Source organism: Elephantulus edwardii, unplaced genomic scaffold (genome assembly GCF_000299155.1).
Source record: "Elephantulus edwardii isolate Elephantulus edwardi_28Jun2011 unplaced genomic scaffold, EleEdw1.0 scaffold00025, whole genome shotgun sequence".
Taxonomy (NCBI): domain Eukaryota; kingdom Metazoa; phylum Chordata; class Mammalia; order Macroscelidea; family Macroscelididae; genus Elephantulus; species Elephantulus edwardii.
This window is the reverse complement of record NW_006399775.1, coordinates 416,637-441,271: the sequence shown is the minus strand read 5'-3', so window position 1 is coordinate 441,271 and position 24,635 is coordinate 416,637. Positions and strand designations below refer to the sequence as shown.

Sequence of the window (24,635 nt, the reverse complement as noted above, 5' to 3'; positions counted from 1 at the left end):
GGATGAGGAGACTTGCAATTTATCATTTTAAAATAGAAATTATACATTGGTCTGACCTTGAATATAGCACATAAACTTCCTATGTCTCAAAATCTCCACTGGTAAAATGCAGAAGGATAAGTAAGTCTTTTTTAACATGAATGGTCCAGGAATATGCTACTCTGATTAATGAAGTTTTAGCAAAAATGACTTTTGTGACAGCCCTGGTAGTTGGAAATGATCTAAAATACATTAGTCTACTTTCCTGCAATAATAAATCTAACTCAAAGAATGTATTTTAATTATTGATGACTAGTTATAATCTTGTGTGCCTTTCCAGCTTATTTTAAATGCTAGTCACTCATGTTAAGTGGGAGTGATAGAAATGTGGAAGACATAAGGGAATTTGCTAACTCTATACTAAGCCTACTATTTATGCCTTCCATTTATAAGTTTTTAGCAACCTCATGATGTTTTATTATAAGCTGCGTGCATATCTTCCATATTAAATATTTTTATTTGGAGACATTTCCCCCACCATTAAAAGTAAATTTTAAGTAGTTGGAAGCTTTGAATAATTGGGCCTGAGTTAATTGTGCTTTTAGCACAATACCAGCCCCGTTTTTACCATGTAGGAGGGCTGAGTATGAATGAATGAGCACCAGAGGGTAGAGTGATTTGAGCAGTTAAATGAATTCTAGTGCTTATTATAATAATTCACTGCTCTTGATAGCCTGAAAGCTTTATTGAAAGCACTTATTTATTCCTTACTTCCCATAGCAGATATTAGTTTAACACGTTGGACAAATTGGTCCTTTGCGAGAGATGAAGTTATAGGTTCGTCAATCTGAGTTACTGCTTATGTCTTCATGTAAAATAAATACTGAGGAGACATTGGTGTGCTCAGATGGATGTCACCATGTCCTTCTGGAAGATAGGACAGATTAGAAATGTCCCTCTGATGCCTTTACTTCTGTCCAAGTGACAAATGTTCCTCTCTTCATCATTCTGGCTGTCTATGGGCTTGTCATTAAGAGTAAATGTATGATGGATGACATAATTCTGCACAAAAAAGGCCAGCTATATGGGTGACTGATAACAAACCTGCAGAAATATTTCCCAAGTGTACTGAATCACAGTATTTGGGATTGAAGTGTGGCTGGAAATTTCTGACTTGTTATTCATTTTATTAAATGTTGGCAATGGTGGTGCTATTGATTCAGAAATAAGCCCGAGGTTCCAGTGAGTCAAATACAAATAGCACATAGAAATATTCAAGAACATCAAAATAAGACTTCTGATCCTTGAAGCTTAGCATGCTAATTCTTTTTCTCCATCACTATATTTCAATATGGTTTACTGCAATTAGGAAGCTTGTTTTCTATAAACCTTCTTGGACAGTGTGCTCATTCATTTGTTCAATAGAAGTTTACAGAACTTCTGAACATTATTATACGTGCTGTAATATAAAGATGGGAATAATCAGACATTGCTTCTACACAGTTAGGATTTAAAGTCTAGGAGAAATAGAGGATGAATAATATAAGAGGAAGCCCCTGATCCAGGCTGCAAAAATGGGACCAAACGTATCAGTGACTGAGAGGATACGGCAAGACCAAGCAGTGTTTTGTTTTCTGTACTACGCACATACTATGTACTAAGTGGTCACTATAAGTAAGAACTGACTGGTAGGCATCTAACATCAACAAGAAGCAGTAAAGTCACATGTAAACCAACTTACATATGTATTTAATTAAAAATGTGATAAATGTTACTTGGGGGAGGAAAAGATGTTATGAAAAAATAAATGGGATTATAGTTTAGGTGTGAAATCAATATTGTTTAAGGGAGGAAGTAAACTTTAGGTTGAGATCTAAGGGCTAAGTAGGATTTTGCCTGATTGGGAGTTGGGAGAATGCCACAGTAGGCAGAGAAGTACAGAAAGGCCTGAGGCGTGAGGAGATTGCTTCCTTCAAACAGCTGAAAGAAAGCCAAATGTGTGAAAATAAGAACGTTCTGAGATAAGTCAAGATAAATATTAAGTCATGCATTAGTTTTCATAGTTTCCCCGGTATATTTCTGTATTAAGAAGCCACAGGGTTTTCTGAAATTCTGCTTTAAATTTCAGATTTTCCAAAGGTCTAATATTAGGTTTTAGTGTTACATGCTGTTTATAGAAGCACAGTAAAGAGGGACAAGTCCATGTTGTGGTGTTGGAATGGAATTCGTGGAAGATAATACTAAAGTAGTGTTATCACTAACCTTTGGTATGCTGTAAATTTTTTCTTGTGTGTGTGTTTTGTTTTTTACTACTTCCTCAACATCTATGGGTAGATGTGCTTTACAATGGCCTCTACAACTACAATATCCTAACTTTTCAATATCAAATATCCTAATGGTCCTCCTAGTTCAGCTCATTGGTGGAAAAGTTAGGCTGCAAACATTTCTTTCCCCTTGAGGACTTTTGCCTTTCCAGGCAGCACTGATCACGTTCCCTGATTCCTATTGCTAATTAATATCTATCTCCCCACCCCAGAGTAGACTAAGGAATACTTAATTTTACCATGTACAGATGCTAGATTAAGTAATCATGAGAAATGGCTTAGCTTTTCCCTGAGGAGTTTATACTTTGCTAGGTGGTTGGGATGAAAGTAAGATAACACTTATGCATAAATTATTGTCATAAAGACCACAGAGAAAAGGAAATAGTTTTAGAGGTTTAATGGAAAGTGCAACAGAGTAGCAATAATTTTATGAGAAAATTACTTTTAAGTTGGGCCTTGAAGGAAGGACAGTTTGATATGAGGGGCTGAAAGGTAGATTTTTCTTAGGTGAGGGACAAAAATCAGGAGAAGTGAGCAGTACAGCAAGAATATCCTAATGTTGAGAGTCTAGACAGCTTTATACTAAGTGAACTTATTCAGTCACATAAGGATAAATAATGTATAAGACCATTATTGCAAAAATAAGATCACTAGTAAGATGTGGATGAAAGTTCAAAGGGGAAAGAAAAGGGGTAGGGGAGTTGAGGGTGGAGAGGGAGGGTATCACAGGGTCACATGTTTGGTAGGCAGAGGGAGGAGGTGAAGGAATTAGGACAGATCTAGTGCAGACCTGAAAAGACAGGGTGATAGTGGGTATAGATCAATGGTAATTAATTTTGTTAAAAACAATGTATGGAAATGATTACATGAAAAGCAATGTGAATGAAGACATTTGTGAAATACAATGAACAGGAGAGTGAAACACATGTGTACAAACTTTGTGAGCAAACCAATATAAAATGAAACATAAACTTTTAAAAAAGGATTATCCCAGAATATTTGATTGTGCTAATGCGAAACCTATACTTGGACCAAGAGGCAGTCGTCAGAACAGAGCAAGGAAATACTACATGGTTCAAAATCAAGAAGGGGGTCCGTCAGGGATGTATTCTGTCTCCATACCTTTTCAATCTGTATGCGGAACAGATTATCTGAGATGCTGGGCTGTATGAGGAGGAATGTGGCATCAGGATTGGTGGAAGAGTCATTAACAATCTGCGTTATGCAGATGACATAACCCTGCTTGCTGAAACTGAGGAGGACCTGAAGCGCTTGCTGCAGAAGGTCAAGGACTGCAGCCTCCTATATGAATTAAAGCTCAACATCAAGAAAACAGAGATTCTTACCACTGGGCCAACTGGCAGCATCAGTATGGATGGTGAAGAGATTGAGATAGTTAACAGTCTTAGTTTACTTGGTTCCATAGTCAACACTCTTGGTCACAGCAGCCAGGAAATCAAGAGACGAATTGCATTGGGAAAGTCAGCTGTGAGGGACCTCTCAAGAGTACTGAAGAGCAACGACGTCAGGCTGGAGACTAAGGTGCACCTGATCCGGGCTATAGTCTTCACAATTACGTGCTATGCATCAGAGAGTTGGACAGTAAATAGGAATGATAGAAAGAGAATAGATGCCTTTGAGCTGTGGTGCTGGAGAAGAGTATTGAATATACCATGGACTGCTAGGAGAACAAACAGGTCTGTCCTGGAGAGGGTGAAGCCAGAATGCTCCTTGGAGTCAAGGATTTGGAAGTTTCTTCTGACATACTTTGGGCATGCTGCAAGGAGGGATTGGTCCTTGGAGAGGGACATCATGTTTGGCAGAGTGGAGGGGCGGCACAGGAGAGGAATACCTTCAATGAGATGGATCGACTCTGTGACTGGAGTGGTGGGAATAAATGCATTTGGGATGGCTAGGTTGACACAGGATAGAACAGCGTTTAGAGCTCTTGTACATAGGGTCGCTATGAGTCACAAACGACTCGATGGCACATAACAACAACAACAACAACCCAATGTTGATGGAATATAGAAGATACAAAAGTGAAGAGGATATGAGACTAGAAAAAGATGACATAATATTTCAAGAGTAGTCTCAATTCCACCGTGTTATGAGGTGGGTGTAATTTGTGCAGTTCACAATGATGGCATGCTTGACATGGAGATGGTGTGCATTATATTTTCCTCTTATCATTACAGATAGATGAAGGAGCATATTTTATTTTACTATTCCAGAATAGACATTTATCTCAACTGTGTCTGCTAATTTAACCACAAAATAACCACAAAACAACACAAACAAGCAAAAAAACTGTCCAGGAAAACATAATTTTTGTACATTGCCCAATGAACAGATGAAAACCCACCTTCTCCATTCATAGAGAAAAGACTTGACAATTTCTTAGATTGTCATAGCAACCAACGAAGATCTTCAGTGAGATTAATTGGCACAGTGATGGCAACAATGCGTTTGAGCATGGTGGAGACGGTGAAAATGTCAGGGGATAGGATACGATAGGGCAAGATTCAACCTGATGCTTGAGTCATAGTCACTTTAAGATCACCACCAACAACATGACAGACCAGAACTGACTTTAAAGGTGTACTTTGACTCTCAGATCCCTGAAGGTAGCCTTCCCTCATCTTTATTTTCTAAATGAGGAGACAGAGACCTATCTTGAAAAGGTTAGGTGATAGGCTCATGGCTGTGAAGCCTTTATGGGATTTGCCATGCTTATGAAGATTAGCACATAAGTATGTTTGTAAGGAATCTTACACTATTTTTTTTTCTCACTCCAAGTCCAATGGTTGTTTTGTTTTACTACTACTCGAATATGAAACATAATAAAAAAATTTACTTCCAACCTTAATATGGTCAGAAACACATTTAATATCTTTGAAGATAGCTTGTTCACACTCATAATACACAATGATTTTCTAAATTGTTGTTTATGGCTTTCTAAATTATTTAAGTTATTTGTTCATATTGATAAAAAGAAATTGAAGTATTTATCTCCTAATTAATTTCATTGACAAATCATATACAATCACCAAAAGGTACCTTTAAAAGATAAATAAAAATAGCATTTCTAATATTTCTTCTTGAATTCCATTTAAGATAATCTTGGAAGAGAAAAATGACCTTTAATGAGTACATGATTTTTCCACTGTGTCCAGAGAATAATACAGTTTCTTTGATCACGCAGGTACCAGTCATTGATGGCATCTTATGGAGAGGCAAAGAGAGAACGTTTCCTCAGTGAACTGGCTCAGTTAGAAGAAAATGTTCACTTGGCCCGTTCACTTGCTCGGGATAAGCTGGATAAATATGCTGTTGAACAGATGGTAGGGAAATCTTTGGATCTCTTTTTAGACGTGTTCATTAAATGATAGTTTGCCAATGTTAAACTAATGTGGCTTGCTCAATCACAACAGCGTTTGTTTATGAACCTAGTTCTTTCTCTGATACCTGTTCTCTTCTGGCAATAGGTGGAGGATAAGCTGGCCTGGGAGAGACATTCATTTGAAGAACGGATGAGTAGAGCCCCTGAAATTCTGGTGAGACTGAGGTCTCATACTGTTTGGGAAAAGATGTCGGTGAAGCTCTGTTTCACTGTCCAAGGATTTCCAACACCTGTGGTACAATGGTCAGTATTTTCTGTGCTCAGGGACTTACAAATTTTATTTTAAGGATGTGGCAAAGATTGGCTGAAAAGTACAGGCAAAAAAAGATGGAAATACATGCTACAAATGTTTTCTACAGACAGTTGTGCTTGTAACTATAAGAAATATACTGATGAAACTCATAAAATAACCATTTAAAATGTAAACATTTTTAGTTTAGTGAGATTGAGTTGACTGATTTCCTTGGCTACTTTTCAATGTAAGGCTTGGCTTATTGAAATGACATGAATTTGTGTGCAAAGCTCTCACCAAATATTCACTAACACTGTTGCTGAATCTTTACCGGTAAGCACTGAGAGTCTATGATTTTAATTATGCTAGGACTGATAAGCAGACACTCTGTACTTAAAGGCTTGGGGACTGCAGTGCTGCAGTTAATTCAACTTTGTAATAATTAAAGAAGTAAATCTTTAAGCCCCACAGCCCCTTTTATTTCAACATCTGTTACTAAAATGAACATATACATATCTACAGGTATCTATTTGCCACTTTCTGTAGGTTGCAACAAAAATGACAAATATTTTTTTTTCTATAGCCTGAATTGAGGCTTTCAGCAACGATATTTTCAGATGAATTGTCTTAATTCTATGTTTATTCATATGGCAGGCTTGGGAAGTTGAAAATCTCTGGACGTTGAAGGCAGGATTTTAGTGGGAAAATGTGGTCTTGCTTTCCTATAAAGGCAGCTTCATCTGGTCAGGGTCTATGTGTGGTTTGATCCTGAAGTGCTCTTCTGTTATATAGCTCAGCTGCACTAGTAGCTCTGAACAGGCTAGTGGATCCAGCTAACATGAGCTACATTTTCTAGGTTGGAATGACATGTTTCATTCTTTTTTGTTTTTTTTTTGGTAATATAGCCAGGCCAATTTAGGTTGTTTTTTTTTTAATTTCCATTCATTAATTGCTGCACTTTTCTCCCTGCCCAGCCCTTCTACCCCAGTTCACTCTTCTCTTTGAAAAGAACAAGAAAAATTCTTTCATTGTTATACAGTTCCTCCCCCCCAAGTCCACTCCACTATGCAGCCTTCTATATGAACTCCTGTCATGAAAATAATACCTAATCACATAACCCTTTTAAACAGTTTTTTCCCCCATATGTTTCAATGCAGTATACTTTACTTATCCCATCTTTCTCAGTCTCCCCCCAACCCCGATGTCAATCCTGTTTTACAACAGTGGTACCATGCAGTATTTGTCCTTTTGGGACTGAGATATTTCACTCAGCATAATGTTTTCTAGGGTGACATATTTTAAATAGTATTTCATGAGTTCCTTGTTTTTCAATGCAGTGTAGTATTCCATGGTGTGACTATACCACAGCTTCTCTATCCTTTCCTTTGATGGGCACTTAGTTTGTTTCCAACTCTTTGCTATTGTGAACACAGCCACGATAAACATGGGTGTGCATATATATATTTGGGTGGCGGTTATGGTTTCTTTTGGAGTATATTCCCAGTAGTGGAATTGCTGGGTCAAATGGTATTCCTATTTACAACTTTTTGAAAAAGCACCATTCTTAATGGTCAAAGTTCAATTAGACTTTGGAATACAAACTGTCATAGGTTGAGAATGGTCCAGGTAGGTTATTTTATGTCAGTGCTATTCTTTTTTTTTTTTTTTTAATGGAAAAATTGGCTGTGAATCTTCACTACAGCACTCCTTTTCCTTTCACTCACTGCCAGTACTAAAGAATGAAGTATGCAATGGCACAGCAATGGCAGGTTAGAGGTGTGACAAAGAAGACTGGGACCAAAAGGTAGGGGGGGAAAACCCCTTCTCTTTAATGAAAAGGTTTCCTTTGTTTAGGTATAAAGATGGTAGCTTGATTTCCCAAGCAAGTGAACCAGGAAAGTATCGGATTGAGAGCACGTACGGTGTACACACACTGGAGATAAACAGGTAAGGAAAAAGCCTGGGCACCAACCAGTCAGGTATGCTGGGACACCTGACATTGAATATTTACTTCTTGATTCCCAAAGAAAGCAAATTAGAACAGTGGAGGCCAAATCACACCACATCTGCTTACATTGCTTATGACTTTGAATAGTATTTAGATGTCCGTTTAATTGGTGTTAAAAACTACCCTTTGTTTCTCTTTTATGTAAGGCCAGAGGAATGCAGAATCAGTAGCCCTTTTCAAGGTGTTTTATTCTGGAAACAAAAAGTCTAAATAACTTAAGGAAAGACAAGAATATCTAAGTGCAAAGACTACAGTGAAATAGAAGATTTTGTTCACACCTAATTAGCATTAGAGTTTTAACTTACTATTTGGTTTGAGGACAACAACCCCTAAACTCAGATTCTGGAAAGAAATATAGCTACTGTTAGGAGGTTTTTTTCTCCTTAGGACAACTTAAAAAAAAACGAAGTTGTAACTATAAATGAAGATACATACAGTGTCAATATTTTGATGTTTACCTTTTTAAAAAACATTATTTTTATATTAGTTTATTTATAAAGTTCAAAAACAATGTTTTTCACACCAGATCCTTCCCATTTCCCCTCATCCCCGCCCCACTCATCCTCACCCATCTGCTTCCATCCCCCCTTGGATCCTCATTCTCCAATAATGGTTTTATGCATTATTTGTCCTTATGGGCCTGAGTTAGTTCACTCAGCTTTTGATGCTGTTGAGACTTCTAGAGTAGATCTTGGCTAGTACTAATACATTAACCATTGTACCACTTTGGCACTCTTACTGTGTGCTTGGCATTTCTTTGTGCCATATGCAACATGAGTACGGACACGTGTGTGCGCGCGCACACACACACACACACACACACACATACACATTTTAAAAGAAATGTGAGAACATAATATTCTCTTTTTATGTTTCTCTTCATTTTTGTGTTATAAGAATATCATAGTTTACAATCTGTCTTTTCCTCTTTAACAGTCTATTATGACACTTTTCATTACTCAAGTATTAATTTGTAAGTGTGAGTACTTGCTGTATTAAAAAGTTAAAAGTCACTTATCTAAAAACCAGGAGATCAGAGTTTGAATCCTTAATTTACTATTTGTATGATGACTTTGGACAAGTGTCTAGGTCTTCCATAGATGTAATAGTTTGTCTGAAAATAATTATCAAGAGACAGAAAGCAAAAATATTTGTCTTCTCTGAATGTGTGATAGAGTCGTTATGACAATCAAATAAGAAAAGACAAACTGTGAAACTTCATGAAAGAAAGATCATGATATAAACATATGCTAATTGTGTATGTGTTTGTGTATGTAAAGCAAATCACATCAAACTCTTTCCAGGGAAAGATGAAGACCACTGTATCAACAAAATAATAAGTAACATATTCAAAATACTATATTGGGGAAATCTGCTATTGAGATTTTTAGTGCCTCTTCAAAGTATTAAAAGCTAGTAATGTTAGTTTAAAGACTAAGGTGCACCTGATCTAAGCCATGATCTTTTAAAATTCTTACTATGCACCTGAAAGTTGAACAATGAATAAAGATGACAAATGTGGAATCAATGTTTTTATATTGTGGTTCTATAGAAGAAAACGGAACTACTTTATGGACTGCCAAAAGAAAAAAGAAATCTTGGAGAAAGCATAACCAGAATGCTCTTTAGAGTCATGGATGGTGAAACTTCATATCACGTACTTTGGCATGTTGTCAAGAGGGAGCACTTCTTGGAAATAGAACTCATATTTGGGAAGGTTAAAGGTCAGAGTAAGAGAAAAAGACCCTCAATGAGCTAGGTTGTGCAGCTATGGCCTTAAGGATATCAGGTTATACCGTGCATTTGGCACAGTATAGTTCAGGGTCCAGATTTGTTGTTCATGATGTTGTTATGAATTGTAGTCAACTCAATGGTACCTAAAAACAACAACAGCAACATTACTCAATTTTTAGAAGCTCTGGTGGTATAGTCTGCGGAAGTTGCACTGCTAACTTAAGGTACCACCTTTTTGGCCGTTGAATCTACAGAATAGGTTTTGAATCTCTTCAATTTACAGTGCAAGTTACAGTGGCTCTGTGGGAGAAGAATGGACAATTTCTCTCGTCTGATTTATTGCTTCTGAAAAACCTGCTGGAGGGCCAGCTACAAGTTGGTCTGACCTGAACGATACTCAACAACAGCTATATGTCTGGTGGCTTAGTGGGAAGGAATTGTTTCACCATCCCAAATGCACACAGTTCGAATCCATCAGCTGCTCTGCAGGAGAATGACAGAGGATCTCTTCTCATATGATTGCAGACTCTGAAAACACTCTTGAGGGTCAGAAACGGGTCAGTTTCAACTTGACAGCACATAACAACAACAACTATATGTCAAAGATTGTTTCAGATACTTGGAAAACACCAAAACTCCTGTGTTAAAGCTTTACTTCTAGCATGAGTACAGGAGTCATACACAGATAAGTGAGTTATATCAGAAGATCAGAAGGCACTATGTAGGACTGTATGGACTGTATGAAATGATGTGGTCACAACTCTGGTATTAAATAGGATGATCAATCTAGGTCTTAATTGGGAAGCGGTCACACAAGCAATGAGATAAAGGAGATGAAGTTAGAAATAAAGAGAAGGAGTGATGTGACCATTCCACACCTAGCAAGACTCTAAAGAAGTACAAATCTGGTACATATGAGAAACCAAAAGAGTCTCAATTTGGCTGGAATAGGTTGGTAGGTAAGTGGTATAGCACTGGTCTGTCCATTTGCTGTACAGAGGTAACTCATGTTTGCTGTGATGCTGAACACCGTGACACTGAGGTGTCAAATGTGATAATGGTTACCCCTGGTGGACGGTGTTTGATGGAGCTCTCCGATTAAGCTTGGAAGCAGGAGTGGCATCCACTTCTGAAATAACTCTATGAACTTGGAGAAATGATGAAAGTTATACAATTGTTCAGGTCTTTCATTCATAGGGTCACTATAAGTCGTCTACGACTCGATGGCAATTAACAACAACAACAACAGGTTGGTAAGGGACCAGAGAGGTATCTAGAAACAGTACAGTACAAATAACCAAGGACCTTATAGGCCATTATATGAACACTGATTTTTACTTTAAGAGAAAAGGGATACTGTAGGAGACTAAGGGCACAAATATCTGACATGCATCTTGAAAGGATCATTCTAATCATGAATAGATTGAAAGGCAGGATACTAATTGGGAAGCTATTGTTGAGAGTCAAAGATGACGATGTGGCTTTGACCAGGGTGGGAATAGTGGAAGTGATGAGATAAAGCTGGATTCTGGACAGATAATTAAAGATTGAGTTAATAGAATTTTCTTATGGACTGAATGTGGGGTTATAGTGAAAAATGAAAAGTCAAGGTTTGGGTTTGTGTACCAATGAGGGTGAGGAAGACTCGGGGTGAGAGAGTCTAGGTCTCAATAACAAGCTCCTGTAGACTTTTGTAGAAGGCTTCAGCTCTCTTTGTTTGTAGGGAACAATTTGAATGACCTCTGATCATTTTACACATTTTCCCCCCTCTGGAATACATATTCTTTCTTTGAAAAGAGACGAGAATATCCAAAATGTGTGGAAATTTTAATAGATAATAAACTCAATAATGTAGAAAGAGGATATTTACTTTTTTTAATATGCATGTTTAATTTCAGAAGTGTCTGCTTTTTGGTCCTAAGTTATTATTGTTTAGGGTCAAGCAGGTTAGTTGGAGTTAGCCATTAACTTGTTTCAAGGTTTATTTTGAAAAATAAATCCTTTCTTTCTTGTGGAGGTAAAAATATTAACTACTCACTTGCTTATCTTTAAACTTTAAACTGGAAATAATAGACTGTGAACAAAGTGAATAAATAAAGCAAACACAATTAAATAAAAAGGTCCCAAAATAGCACATATATAACTATTCACAAATCTCAGACTTTTCTATATATTGAATTTTGTATAAGTATGCAGATAGTAAAGAAAATTTGCGGGACTATCTTTTCTCTCAGTATTTTAATTCACTTTGAGAGATTTTTAAAACAGATGAAATATTAACATTCCCCCAGGGAAAAAAAAGAGCAATGGGGAAAGCCCACAAATTAAAGCTCCTCTCAGCTGTTCATACCAAACTGCTGAGCCATATGACATCTGATCTGTGGCCATTTTAGGGGCCGTGGAATGTGTGGCCCTCCCTCTTTTTAACTGGCAAAGAGAATGAGCTTTTCCTCTGTGACAGGAGTGACATTTATCCCTATGAATATTCTTTGGCTGCTAGGGCCAACTCCTTAAAGTGCCAAAAAGAAGGTTTACCCTTTGGTACTATTGAATTTAAAGTGGTAATTGACACTATTTTATATGCTCATAAGATTTTCTCTCGGGACTCATAATGTGAGCTCTACTCTTTAAAGACTTTTTATATTGTTCTTCTGTTTTCACATAAGTGTTTAGATTAATTCGTCTTGTGTTTTATTAATAACACCACCAATCCATACTTCCCCACTTTCACCACCTTGCAAAATAATATTGGGGTAAAGGTTTTATTTTATTTTTAGATTTTACCATTCATGTTCTTGATGTGGATAACTTTTAAATCGAACATTAAACCCACTTTTAATTTGATAACATTAGGTCTTGACGGCTCATAATAAATTTATCTGCCTCTTAGCTTTTTGTCTGTTGTCCTTCCTTCATTTAAAAAAGCAAATCTTTCTAGTTCATTCCGTAGTGTGGCTTTGGTGCCACTTCAGCTCAAAATGTGCCTCTGTGGAAGTTTGTAATAATTGAGACCAAAGAGAGCCATCTGTGTTAAATCTGGGAACTTGTCCAGACAGAAAAAGAAAACCCTTTGCTTCTTAATCACTTGCTTGCAAATTCTCACAGCATGAAGTAAAGGCTGGAATTAGAAGGAGGGAGAAGGGAATATGAGAAAAAGTGGAGTCCTTTGAGGATGTAGTAATTTATGTGGGGTGAGGTTCCCAGCCTTGAAATTATTCATGGACAGAATTTTAATTTAGACAAATTGTATCCAATGGTTACTAAATTGTTGCTTTATGGATCTTGGCAGAAAGCAGAGAGTACCAGAAGAATGTCTGTGTTTCATTGACTATGGGAAGGCATTTGACTGTGTGGATCATAACAAATTGTGGCTAACCTTGAGGAAAATAAAAATCCCAGAACACTTGATTGTGCTTATGTGAAACATATACTTGGATCAAGAAGCAGTCGTCAGAACAGAGCAAGGATACACTACATGGTTCAAAATCAGGATAGGAGTGCATCAGGGATGCATCCTGTCCCCATACCTTTTAAATCAAGCTGGCCTTTATGAGGAGGAGTGTGGCATCAAGATTGGAGGAAGGCTCATCAGCAACCTATGTTATGCAGATGACACAACCTTGCTTGGTGAAACTGAAGAGGACCTGAAGCACTTGCTGCAAAAGGTCAATGACTGTAGTCTTCAGTATGGATTGAAGCTCAACATCAAGAAAACAAAGATTCTCACCATTGGGCCAATTGGGAGCACCATGATAGATGGAGAAGAGATTGAGGTTGTTAGCTGTTACAGCTTGCTCAGATCCATAATCAACATTCTTAACAGCAGCAGTTAGGAAATCAAAAGATGAATTGCATTGGGAAAATCTTCTGACATGGACCTCTCCAGAGTGCTGAAGAACAATGATGTCAGTCTAGAGACAAAGGTGTGCCTAATCCAGGCCATGGTCTTCTCAATTAATTGTTATGCTTCAGAGAGCTGGACAATGACTAAGGATGACAGAAAAATAATCAATACCTTTGAGTTGTGGTGTTGGAAGATTCTTGAACATACCATGTACTGCCAAGAAAACAAATTGGTCTGTCTTGGAGAAGGTGAAATCAAGTCTCTCCTTGGAGACTAGGATTTTGAAGCTCTTTCTCACATATTTTGGGCACGTGGCCAGGAGAGACCAGTCCTTGTAGAAGGACATCATGCTCGGAAGGGTGAAGGGACATCGCAGGAGAGGGAGACCCCGGATGAGATGGATTAATACAGTGTCTGAGGCGATGGGGATTGGTGTGTTGGAATTAGTGAGACTGGTTCAGGACAGGCAGGGATCAGAGCTGCTGTACATAGGGTCTCTATACACGGCAGGTGACTCGAAGGCACATAACAACAACAACATACTGTATTGGAGTTTTTAAAATTTTTTTAAAAAAAATTTAAACTTCTTGTTTACAGTCAACAAGATCTTAGGGAAAACCTTTGTATTTAAAATCGGTTGCTATTATGTTTTGGAGGAACACTCTTTCTTCTAAGTGGTATAACCCTCTTCTGTCAGTATACTGTGCTGAGGTAACCTGGGGTTGCTGTGATGCTGAAACTTGTGCCACTGGGGTGTCAAATGCCACAATGGTTACCCATGGTGGACAGTGTTTGATGGAGCTTCCAGTTTAAGACAGGTTTAGGAGCAAGAGTGGCATCCACTTCCTAAACTACATACCTCTGGAAACTCTATCAGCTTTGAGAAATGTCAATAGTTGTGAAAGGGTTTCAGGGTTGCTATGAGTCGTGCTCGACTGGAAGGCAATCACCAAGACATCAATGTATGGTGACTCCATATGTTACAGAATAGACTACTTGATAGCGTTTTCTTTCATAGTCTTTATGGAAGTAGATCAATAATACACTTTGCTACCTTTGTGTAAGTTTGAATTTCCAAACTTTCACCTCATAATCAAGAAACATCTAAGTATCTTACTGAACCCATGTTGTTGTTCTGGTACTGTCAAGCTGGAACTGATTCATAGTTGACACTCCAGGAGGTTTTCAGAGGCTGTAAGTTGAGAGGAGGTTGCCCGTCTTTCTCCTGCAGAGCAGCTGGTGGATTTGAACTACAACACAACTTCTTACCCCTTAGCCACCTGAGCTCCATACTAGGTTTACAGATAGTTTTGAGACTCTCTCCTGGATTAGAGCAAGGATGTCAATTTCAAGACTAAAGTGTGCCTGACCCAAGCCATTGCATTTTCAATTGCTTTGTATCCTTGTGAAAGTTGGACAGTAAATAAGGGAGATTGAAGAAGATTTGATGCCTTTGAATTGCTTACTGGCAAAGACTATTGAATATTCCATGTGTTACCAAAAGAACAGACAAGTCTGTCTTGAAGGGAGTTTAACCAGGGTGCTCTTTAGTGACTTGGAGGGTGAATCTTCATCTCATGTACTTTGAGCTTGTCACAATAAGCCAGCCCTTGGGGAAAGATACCACGCCTGGAAAAGGAAAGCATCAGGGGAAAAGAGGAAGCCCTGTAATGAGATGGGTTGAACACAATGTCTACAATAATGGATTTAAGCATGGTGGTAGATTGTGAAGATGGTGGAGAATAGGGCAAATTTTAGATCTGTTTTTCATGGGATGACTGATTAATAGTCAACTCAAAAGTACCTAACAGCAACATCCCTGTTCCATGTATGTATATTTATTTTAAGCTATGTATGCACTTATGTTCATATATAGTTAATATATTGTGAAAGGCTTAAATGCATAAAAAGAATGAGATAAAAAAAGAAACAAATAGAAGAAGTTCTAATTTTTCTCCTACACTTTAAGTGGATTATCATATATTCCCTTTGCTTGATATATTCTTCCTTAGAGATAATGGTAGCTGATGATTGAGTGTGAATATTTTTAGCTGTTACAGAGTTTACTGCATGTTACAGGTATGCTTGGTCCCTTTTGACTGAATCATTTACCTTAAGAATATATAGACAACGTTTTGTATATCATTGCAGATTTAAAGACCTTTAACTTTTATTGTTTGAGAGTATCTGCCACTTCCCTTTGTTGTGCAGGGCTCTTTCCCTCTGATCCCAAGTGATAATTGGTTACTTGACAAAATAATCAGTGCTAATGTGTGAGGCAGCTCTCCCCTGTCCCTGCCAGTTCTTAATGTCTTAAGTCATTTGAAAAACAAGCTTAAAAATTTACGCCTTGTTTATAGTACTTGTCTTGTTATTTTATTCTCATACCCTAGTCACAAAGAATTAATTTCCATTTTTTAAATCTCAACCCAAATTTCTTTCTCTAAGATAAGGAGTTGTGAAACAACTTCTTTGTGGTTCTCAAAAAGTGGGAAATCTTGTTTTCTGTTAATATAGGCAAGGAGAAGGAAATTTCTGAACTTTTGGTCCAGGATTTTAGCCAATTGATATTAATTAGTATAATAGATGTTAGTATAATACTTTAAAGTAAGAAAATGCTTTCAAATAAATTATTTTATCATCATAGTCAACCTAGTGGAGTGTACCTGACCACTACACGGCCGCCTTCTTGGTTCTGGCTCATGGTGGACCTTCATTATTTTCATAGGGTGTATATCTTCATGAGTCCATGACACTAGAAACATCCTAGTGAATGTCATTTGGATCTTGGATGAAAGCAGACAGTATCAGAGAAATGTCTATTTGTATTTCATTGACTATGCAAAAGCACTTGACTGAGTAGGTCACAACAAATTGTGGCTAACCTTGAGAAGAATGGGAATATCAGAGCACTTGATTATTATAATGTGTAATCTATGGTTGGACCAGGAAGCAGTCATCAGAACAGCAAGGAAACACTGCATTGTTCAAAATCAGGAAAGGAGTGTGTCAGGGATGTGTCCCGTCCCCACACGTTTTCAATCTATATGTGGAACAAATCTTTTGGGAGGCTGGACTTTATGAGGTAGAATGTGGCATCAGAATTGGCGAAATACTTATCAACAATATGCATTATACAGATGATACACTATTTTATTTATGTCTGCTGAGACTGAGGAGGACCTGAGGCACTTGCTGTAGAAGGTCAAGAACTGTAATCTCCAATATAGATTGAAGCTTAACATCAAGAAAACAAATATTCTCACAATTGAGCCAAATGGCAGCATCATGATAGATGCTGTAGAGATTGAGATTGTTAATAATTTTAGTTTGTTTGTTTTCACAATCAACACTCTTAGCATTAGCAGTCAGGAAATCAAAAGATGACTTGCATTGGGAAAATTTGCTGTCAGGGACCTCTTCAGAGTGCTGAAGAGCAAGGATGCCAATCTGGAGACAAAGGTGTGCCTGATCCAGGCCATGGTTTCACAATTACTTGCATCAGAAAGCTGGACAATGAATAAGGATAATAGAAGAATAAGAATCTATAACTTTAAATTGTGGTGCTGGAGAAGAATCTTGAATATACAATGAGCTGCCAAGAGAACAAACAGGTCTGTCCTGGAGAGAGTGAAACGAAGTTACTCCAAAGAGGCAAGGATTTTGAAGCTCCATCTGAAGTACTTTGGGCATGTTGCCAGGAGGAACCTGTCCTTGGAGAAGGACATCATGCTTGGAAGGGTGGAAGAAGAGTGCAGGAGAGAAAGATCCTGGATTAGCTAGATTTACACAGTGACTGGGGATGTGGGGGCAGGTGTATCAGAGACTCAGATTGGCTAAAAATAGAGCAGGGTTTTGAGGTATTGTGCTCGGGGCCCTATGAATTGTACGCAACTCAATGGTGTACAGCAACAACTACAACAATAACAATTTATGGTAGATTTACTACCATTTTCCTTTGGAGCAGGTGGTAGATTCAAACCACTGGCCTTTTGGTTAGTCGTTCCATATATTTTAGTAGATGAAAAATGTTTCTTTGTTATTAAGGAGTCAGGAAATGAACTTGCAAATGACTGTTGTAGTCTTATAGTCATAATAGTCTCAGCAAATATTTTTTTCTCCTGGATTGTACTCTAATTATAAAATATTGAAAAATACTTGTTTCACAATAATAAGTAGTTGCAAATGTAAACTTTGCATTTTATCCTGATATCACTCACAATATTGTTTAATTGAACGTAGAGGTGATGGAGAAGTTTTGTTTGACATTCATGTAGGTAAAGGTTAGAATTCAGCACCAAACTCTTGTTGCTCGACATCCCTGGGCTATTAGAGTGTAAAGTATTTGAGTGCATATTTTTATTGCAGCTTTTAAAAGCACTAACACACATATTGGAGAAGAAATTTGTAGTACATTTGGGAAATTTCCATTTGAAAATACAGCATTGTTACCCTCCTTGAGTCCAAAGTCTCCAGGAAGTAATGAAGAGATCCTCCACTAGATAATAGAAAGTTAGGAAATAATTTATCTTGGAATAAAAGCTAAGCAGATAGGCTAGTGTTTGAAATGGTTAAGCTGCCATGAACATAAACAGCTTGGCTTCCACAGAGAGTAAAGGCACTTAAGTTTCTCTCTTATTGTTTTACTCCACAGGAATTGACATTTATGCTAGTTGTGACAATTTATTGATATTATTCCCTTCCACTTGAGGTAACAAAGTTATCTGCATACCTGTTGCCCATAATTCATGTGTTTTCCTCTTCCAAATTGAGCAAAACCACAACAAAAGTTAACTAGTTGGTTTAAACTGGCACAGGTTCAAGTTGATTATATCTGGGTTTTCATGCTAATGTCCTTTGGATTGGAAGGCGTGGGACAGACCAAAATGTTGTTGTTGTTGTTGTTGTTGTTGTTGTAAAATGCCATCAAGTTGAGCACAGCTTCCAACAAAGGCTATATGGAATAGTGGATAAAATGTTGGACTGCTATGCACAGGAGCATGTGAAGATTATCTCATTCTCCTCCCCTTAATTGCTTGCCTCTATTTAACAGCACAATTTCGTAAGACACTGACATTAGCTAATATCTAGAAAAGTGTTTTGGTTGAAGCTTTTAAAAAGATAATAAAATAATCAGGAAAACTGACTGGAAACACTCTAAGTGAAATTTATACATACTTTCCTCTAAGGACTTCACTTGGGTTTAGATATGATAGCCTCCGTTGCTCAGGAATTGGTATCAGTCTAACTAGTTGGGCTACGGGGCCAATTTTTGTGCTGGTCCAGTTAGATTTCTCTTCTGTACCCTATCAATGTCAGTCCAGAGACTAAGGTACATCCGATCCAGGCCATGGACTTCATAATTACTTGTTATGTGTCAGAGAGCTGGACAATGATTAAGGATGATAGAAGAACAATAATGTCTTTGAGTTGTGGTGCTGGAGAAGAATCTTGAACATGCCATGGACTGCCAAGAGAACAAATAGGTCTGTCTTGGAGAGGGAGAAACCAAGTTGCTCTTTGGAGGCAAGGACTTTGAAGCTCCATCTGACATACTTTGGGCATTTTGCCAGGAGGAACTGGTCCTTGGAGAAAGACGTCATGCTTGGAAAGGTTAAAGGACAGCACATGAGAGGAAGACTCTGGATGAGATTGATAGACACGGTGTAATGGAGGTAGGTGTGTCGGAGACAGTGAGACTGGCTCAGGATGGGACAGGGTTCAGAGCTAATGTACATGGGGTTGCTATGAGTCACTGGCAACTGAACAGCAAACAACAACAACAACAACAACAACAACAACAACAACAACAACAGGAATCCTTTGCAGTAACTAGCTTTTTTGCTGTGCTGAGATGTTTGACACATAGCCTAAAATCCTCTACTTTTAAACTTACTATGTCTTCCATTTGTTTAAAGTATAACTTCTAAGTCAAGAGTCTGAATCAAGCATAGTTTTACTGGATTTCCACCCCCGTATATATTTGGCTTCTTAATATTTCCAGCTATTGCTATGGGATGCTACAATTTACTTGATTCTGTATATTGTTAGGGTTCAAATGTGGTAGAGAAGTGTTCTGGGCTAATCCCAGAAGATAGGTATTTTCCAGTTCAGGGGATTCATTTATGAAAATACAAGGTTTTTATTGTTTAGAAAAAGTAGCACAAGTGCAAGATAAAATTCCAAGCAATTCAATAGAATATATAAGGGAATTAATTCTTTCAGTCACCCTTTGTCCCTGGTTCCCCAGGCATGCTCCCTAAAGGCCACTACAGTACCAATGTTCTGTGTGGGTATGTGCATGCATCTATTGTATAGATAGATGAGCCTATAAGGTTAATGCTTAGCAGTGGAGAAAGCGTCTGCATTGTGGAATTTTATGTGTATTACGCACACTCTCTATTACTTTGCTCCTGAGAATATGGCTCTACCTGCTTTTTATATGCAAGTTGCATAGCAAAGTAGTTTCTAATGAGTTCAGACTAGAATTGTAGCTTTGTTGATGGGCTTTGTACTTAGGTTTGTATTCCTCCAAGGTGAACTAGAAGATAATGAACTTAGTTTGTAAATCTACATGGATTGGGCTCTGTTATGTGATTTCTCCCTTGAGCAGTGGCAGTTAAAGGAGGCCAGATGGCACTCGCTGACACATTAAAGCTGCATTTGAACTTCATGGAGAAGTGAAGGAATTCTTAGTAGACAGCATAGGTCTTTGAAACTTTCTTTCTCTTTTACTGGAAGTACAGCGTACTTTTAGATGGAAAGAATATTTTCAGCTCCTACTGGAATGGAAAAAAAGAAAATAAAATAACTTAATGGTCTATTAGGGAGCTTGTTGCTTGGTGGTTAAGGAGTTTCACTGTGAATCTGAAGGCAGGCAGTTCAAATCCACCACCTACTTGGAGGAAGAAAGGTGAGCAATCTCCTTCCATACAATTTACAGCCTCTGAAAACCCATTGGAGGGGCAGCTATGAGTTGTTCTGGACTGCAATGAATCATTGTTTTGTCAACGATCCTCTAAGAATGGATTTTTCTCTCTGGCAACAAAACTCCTTCATGATATTTAAAAGTAAAGCCTCAGTAAAGTTTTTCTAATTATTCTTCTTACTAGGAAATTGCATGTATTTCCCTTTCCAGATTGACTTTAGGCTTACTAAGTCCAATTCTTTGAGAAGATAAAAGCTAGTGGGAACCCCCCCCAGAAAATGTTTTAATTATTCAGATATTGGTTACTTGTTTAAGTTGCCTTCTCGATATAAGAAACAGGATAAAAAGGAAACCTTTCTGTGTAATTGAGAATATCATATAAAATAACAAGTGCAAAAGTACCCAGGAAAGTGACTCCAAGTAAGTAAACATTCAATTGTGATTATTTTCTGCTTCTTACATTCCTTTTGCATTTATTTTATTAAATTAAATTTTCTGTAGAACTTAATGGGATGATAATTCTCATCAGGAAAGAAAATTCATGAAAATAACCTTCAACTTTTAGAAGATATTGAATCTTTGAGTGACAGATGGTACTAAGCCTGCCAATTGTGATCCTCTCATCAGCACTGTTGAGGACAGGTCTGATGATGTGCTTCTGTGGAGTTAAACTTACTGCTGCAAGTAAGGTGATTCCATGTTAGAGCATCCCTATGGACAGAGTAGAAGTCCCACAAAAGGTTTCCTGAGCTGTAATTTTTATAGAAGTAGACCACTACATCTTTTCTTTCACATAGCAACTGGTAGGTTTGGACCACAGTGAGTCTAGTTAGCAGTTGAATATTTTAATCTCAGTGAACCCAGGATTCTAAGAAAACCCTATGGAGTTAGTTCCATGTGCAGGATATGAGCTTTCCATGAGTAACACTGGACTTGCTGGTGATGTGTTTGAGTTTTTTTAATTTTTGTTAAGGTAGATGTGGAAGCCATAACATTAATGGAGTAGGGTCTTTGGCAATTCTTGGGCCATTATTTTCTCTAAAGATGAGCATGTCTTCCTCTAAAACTCAAAGGGGCAATGCCTTAAGTGTGGTTGAATTTAATAATTTTCATAAAATTTTTGAGTGAGTGATTCCTATTGGGATGTTACTTTGTTAGATAATTTCTCATTTCAGAAACTCATTTGCCTTTGTACTTACTCCGGAATCCTGCCAGCTATACATCAAGTCCTCTGCTGAATTGAACTAGTTCTGGTGAGGAAATCTGATGAATTCTCATGTTTTATTGTGGAGGGGTTTATCTAAAGAGGCTTTAAGAATGAGGAAATGGAGATGTAAGCAGCTCATTGCTGAGACCCTACCTGACAAACTCAACAAGAAATAAATGCACAATGTAAGGTTTGAGAGACTCTGAAATGGGCTACAGTGAAAAGCATTAAGGAGCTGCCGATAAGAAAGGATCCATGAGTCAAGGAGTCACACATGGTACAAAGCATATATTTTGGAAAAATGGAAGTTGTCAAAATGAAATAAAATGTATTCCAGACATAGTGAATGGATTTGGACAAGCATGGGCCAGCCACTTTGAACTGGACACTCACATGAGCTACCATACTTGGAATGAAAAACTGAGGTAGGACGGTGTTGCTTTCAGAGTTAAAAAGACAATTTCAAGATCCATCCTGAAGTACAATGCTGTAAGTGATAGGATACCATCCATATGCTTACTATGATGAAGACCTGTTGATATGATGGTTATTCAAATATATTCACCACCAAATAAGCCAAAGGGGAAGAGACTGTGAGTTTCCACCAATATTTGCAGTTTGAAATTGGCCAAACATGTCATTAATATGCATTATTCATTTTCAGAGACTGGAAAGCAAGAGTTGTAAACAATGAGGAAGGAATTGTAGTAAAAAAAGTATGGATTTGGTAAGAGGAATGAGACTAGAGATTGATGATAAAGTTCTGCATGCTAAATGATTTATTCATAGCACAAAGCTTTTAAAAAAACAAATGATGCTTTTACACATGAGCCTCATATAGAGGACTACATAGGAGTCAGATTGACTATATTTGTGGAAAAAAATTGTGGGATAAATGCAATATCTGCAGTCAAAACCAGACCAAGTACTGATTGTGGAATAAGCCAACAATTACTCATGTACAAGTATAAATTGAAGCTGAAGAAAATGATGTCTATCTCACAGGAGCCAAAACATGTCATAGAGACTATCTGAGTTGAATTTAAGAATCAAGAACATATTTGAGGCATTGAACACCAAAAATTGAAGGCCAGAGGAAATGTGGGAGGATATAAAAGATATTTTCCATGAAGAGAGCAAAAGATTATTACAAAGAAGTAGGAAGAAGAAAAAACCAAAATGGATGTCAGAAGAGAACATTAAATTTAATTTAAATGTTGAAAAGTAAAAAAAAAGGAAAAGAAGCCAAAGAGATGATTTGATTTCAAAGGGCATCTAGATAGAATAAAGCAAAATATTATAACAAAATGTGCAAAGAGCTGGAAGGTAAAAAGGGAAAACTCAATTAGCAGTGTCAAGCTGAAAGAACTGAAAAACAAAGCCTCAAGTTGCAATATTGAATGATGTCATGGGCACAATCTTGAATGATCAGGAAATAGTAGAAGAAGTTGGAAGGAATACACAGAATAGCTGTGCCAAAAAAAAAAAATCTGGTTGACATGGAAAAAATTCAGAAAGTACTATATTAACAAAAGCCTTGGAGGCAAGGATTCTGGGGCTTCGTCTGACATACTTTGGACATGTTGCCAGGAGGGACGGGTCCTTGGAGAGGGACATCATGCTTGGGAGGGTGGAGGGACAGCCAGCGCAGGAGGGGAAGACCCTCTATGAGGTGGATTGAGTCGGTGACTGGGGTAATCGGGATGGGTGTGTCAGAGGCGGTGCGGTTGGCGCAGGATAGAGCAGGGTTTAGAGCTGTTGTGCATAGGGTCGCTATGAGTCGGAAAGGACTCGATGGCACATAACAACAACAACAATGGTGATGAAGGGTGAAGTTCAAGCAGCATTAAAGGCGTTGATAAAAAGAAAAAAGAAAAGGCCTCAGGAATCAATGGAATACCAATTGACATGTTTAACAGAAGCAGCCCTGGATGTGGCCACCAGTTCATGAGTTCATGTTAGGACATTTGGAGGACAGTTACCTGGCTGACTCACTGGAAAAGATCCATATTGTTCCCATTCCCAAGAGATAACCCAGCAGAGTATGGAAACTATTAGAAAATATCATTAATATCTCATGCAATCAAAATATTATTGAAGATCATTCAAAAGCAACTGCAACAGTACATTGGCAGGAAACAGAAGTACAAGCTGACTTTAGAAGAGGCTGTGGCACCAGGGATGTCATTACTGATGCCAGATGGATCATGTCAGAAAGCAGAGAATATCAGAAGGATGTATACTTGTGTTTTATTGACTACGTAAAGGCATTTGCCTGCTTGGATAATAACAAATTATGGGTCACATTGAGAAGAATGGGAATCCCAGAACAATTTAATTGTGCTCATGAGAAATTCATACCTAGCTCAAGGAGCTGTAGTCCAAAGGGAGCACAGAAATACTGCATGGTTTAAAATCAGAAAGTGTGCATATCAGGGATGTATCCTTTCAATCTGTAAGCTGAGGAAATGACTAATGAAACTGAACTCTATGAAAAGGAATGCCACATTGGGAAAGGAGGAAGACTCATCGACAACCTGCCATATGCAGATGACGTGAAAAGGTATGAAATGCTAGCTGCAGAAGATCAAGGACTACAATCTTCAGTATGGATTACACTTGAGCATCAAGAAAGCAAAGGTCCTCAGAACAGAACCAAGAGTTAACCATCATGATGGATGGAGTAAGACTGGAAGCTGTCAATGATTTCACCTTGCTTGGATCAGCAAGCAACCAGGAAATAAGGAGATATATTGCATTGGGCAAGTATGCCATCAGGGACCTCTCCAAAGTACTGAAGAAGAATGATGTCAGTTTTTTTTCCTATAATTATATTTTATTAATTTTCATAAACATTTACAGAGATTTTGGGTTTCCATTCATTCATTGTTGCACCATTCTCTCTACCCTCCTCCCAGTTTGTTCTTGTCCAAATGCCACAGTGCTTGTCAAAGCCAGTTCTGATTAATCTTCTTT

At 37.8% G+C, this 24,635-nt stretch overlaps 1 protein-coding gene across 1 annotated transcript in view; it reads left to right on the top strand.

The window, feature by feature from the left end:
• Positions 1-24,635, top strand: part of MYOM2 (myomesin 2) — a 164,184-nt gene that overhangs the window by 2,981 nt on the left and 136,568 nt on the right. The window contains exons 3-5 of the mRNA XM_006882903.1: positions 5,509-5,647; positions 5,792-5,949; positions 7,793-7,885. Of these exons, the coding sequence (XP_006882965.1) occupies positions 5,509-5,647; positions 5,792-5,949; positions 7,793-7,885 (390 nt within the window). The remainder of the gene's footprint in view (positions 1-5,508; positions 5,648-5,791; positions 5,950-7,792; positions 7,886-24,635) is intronic.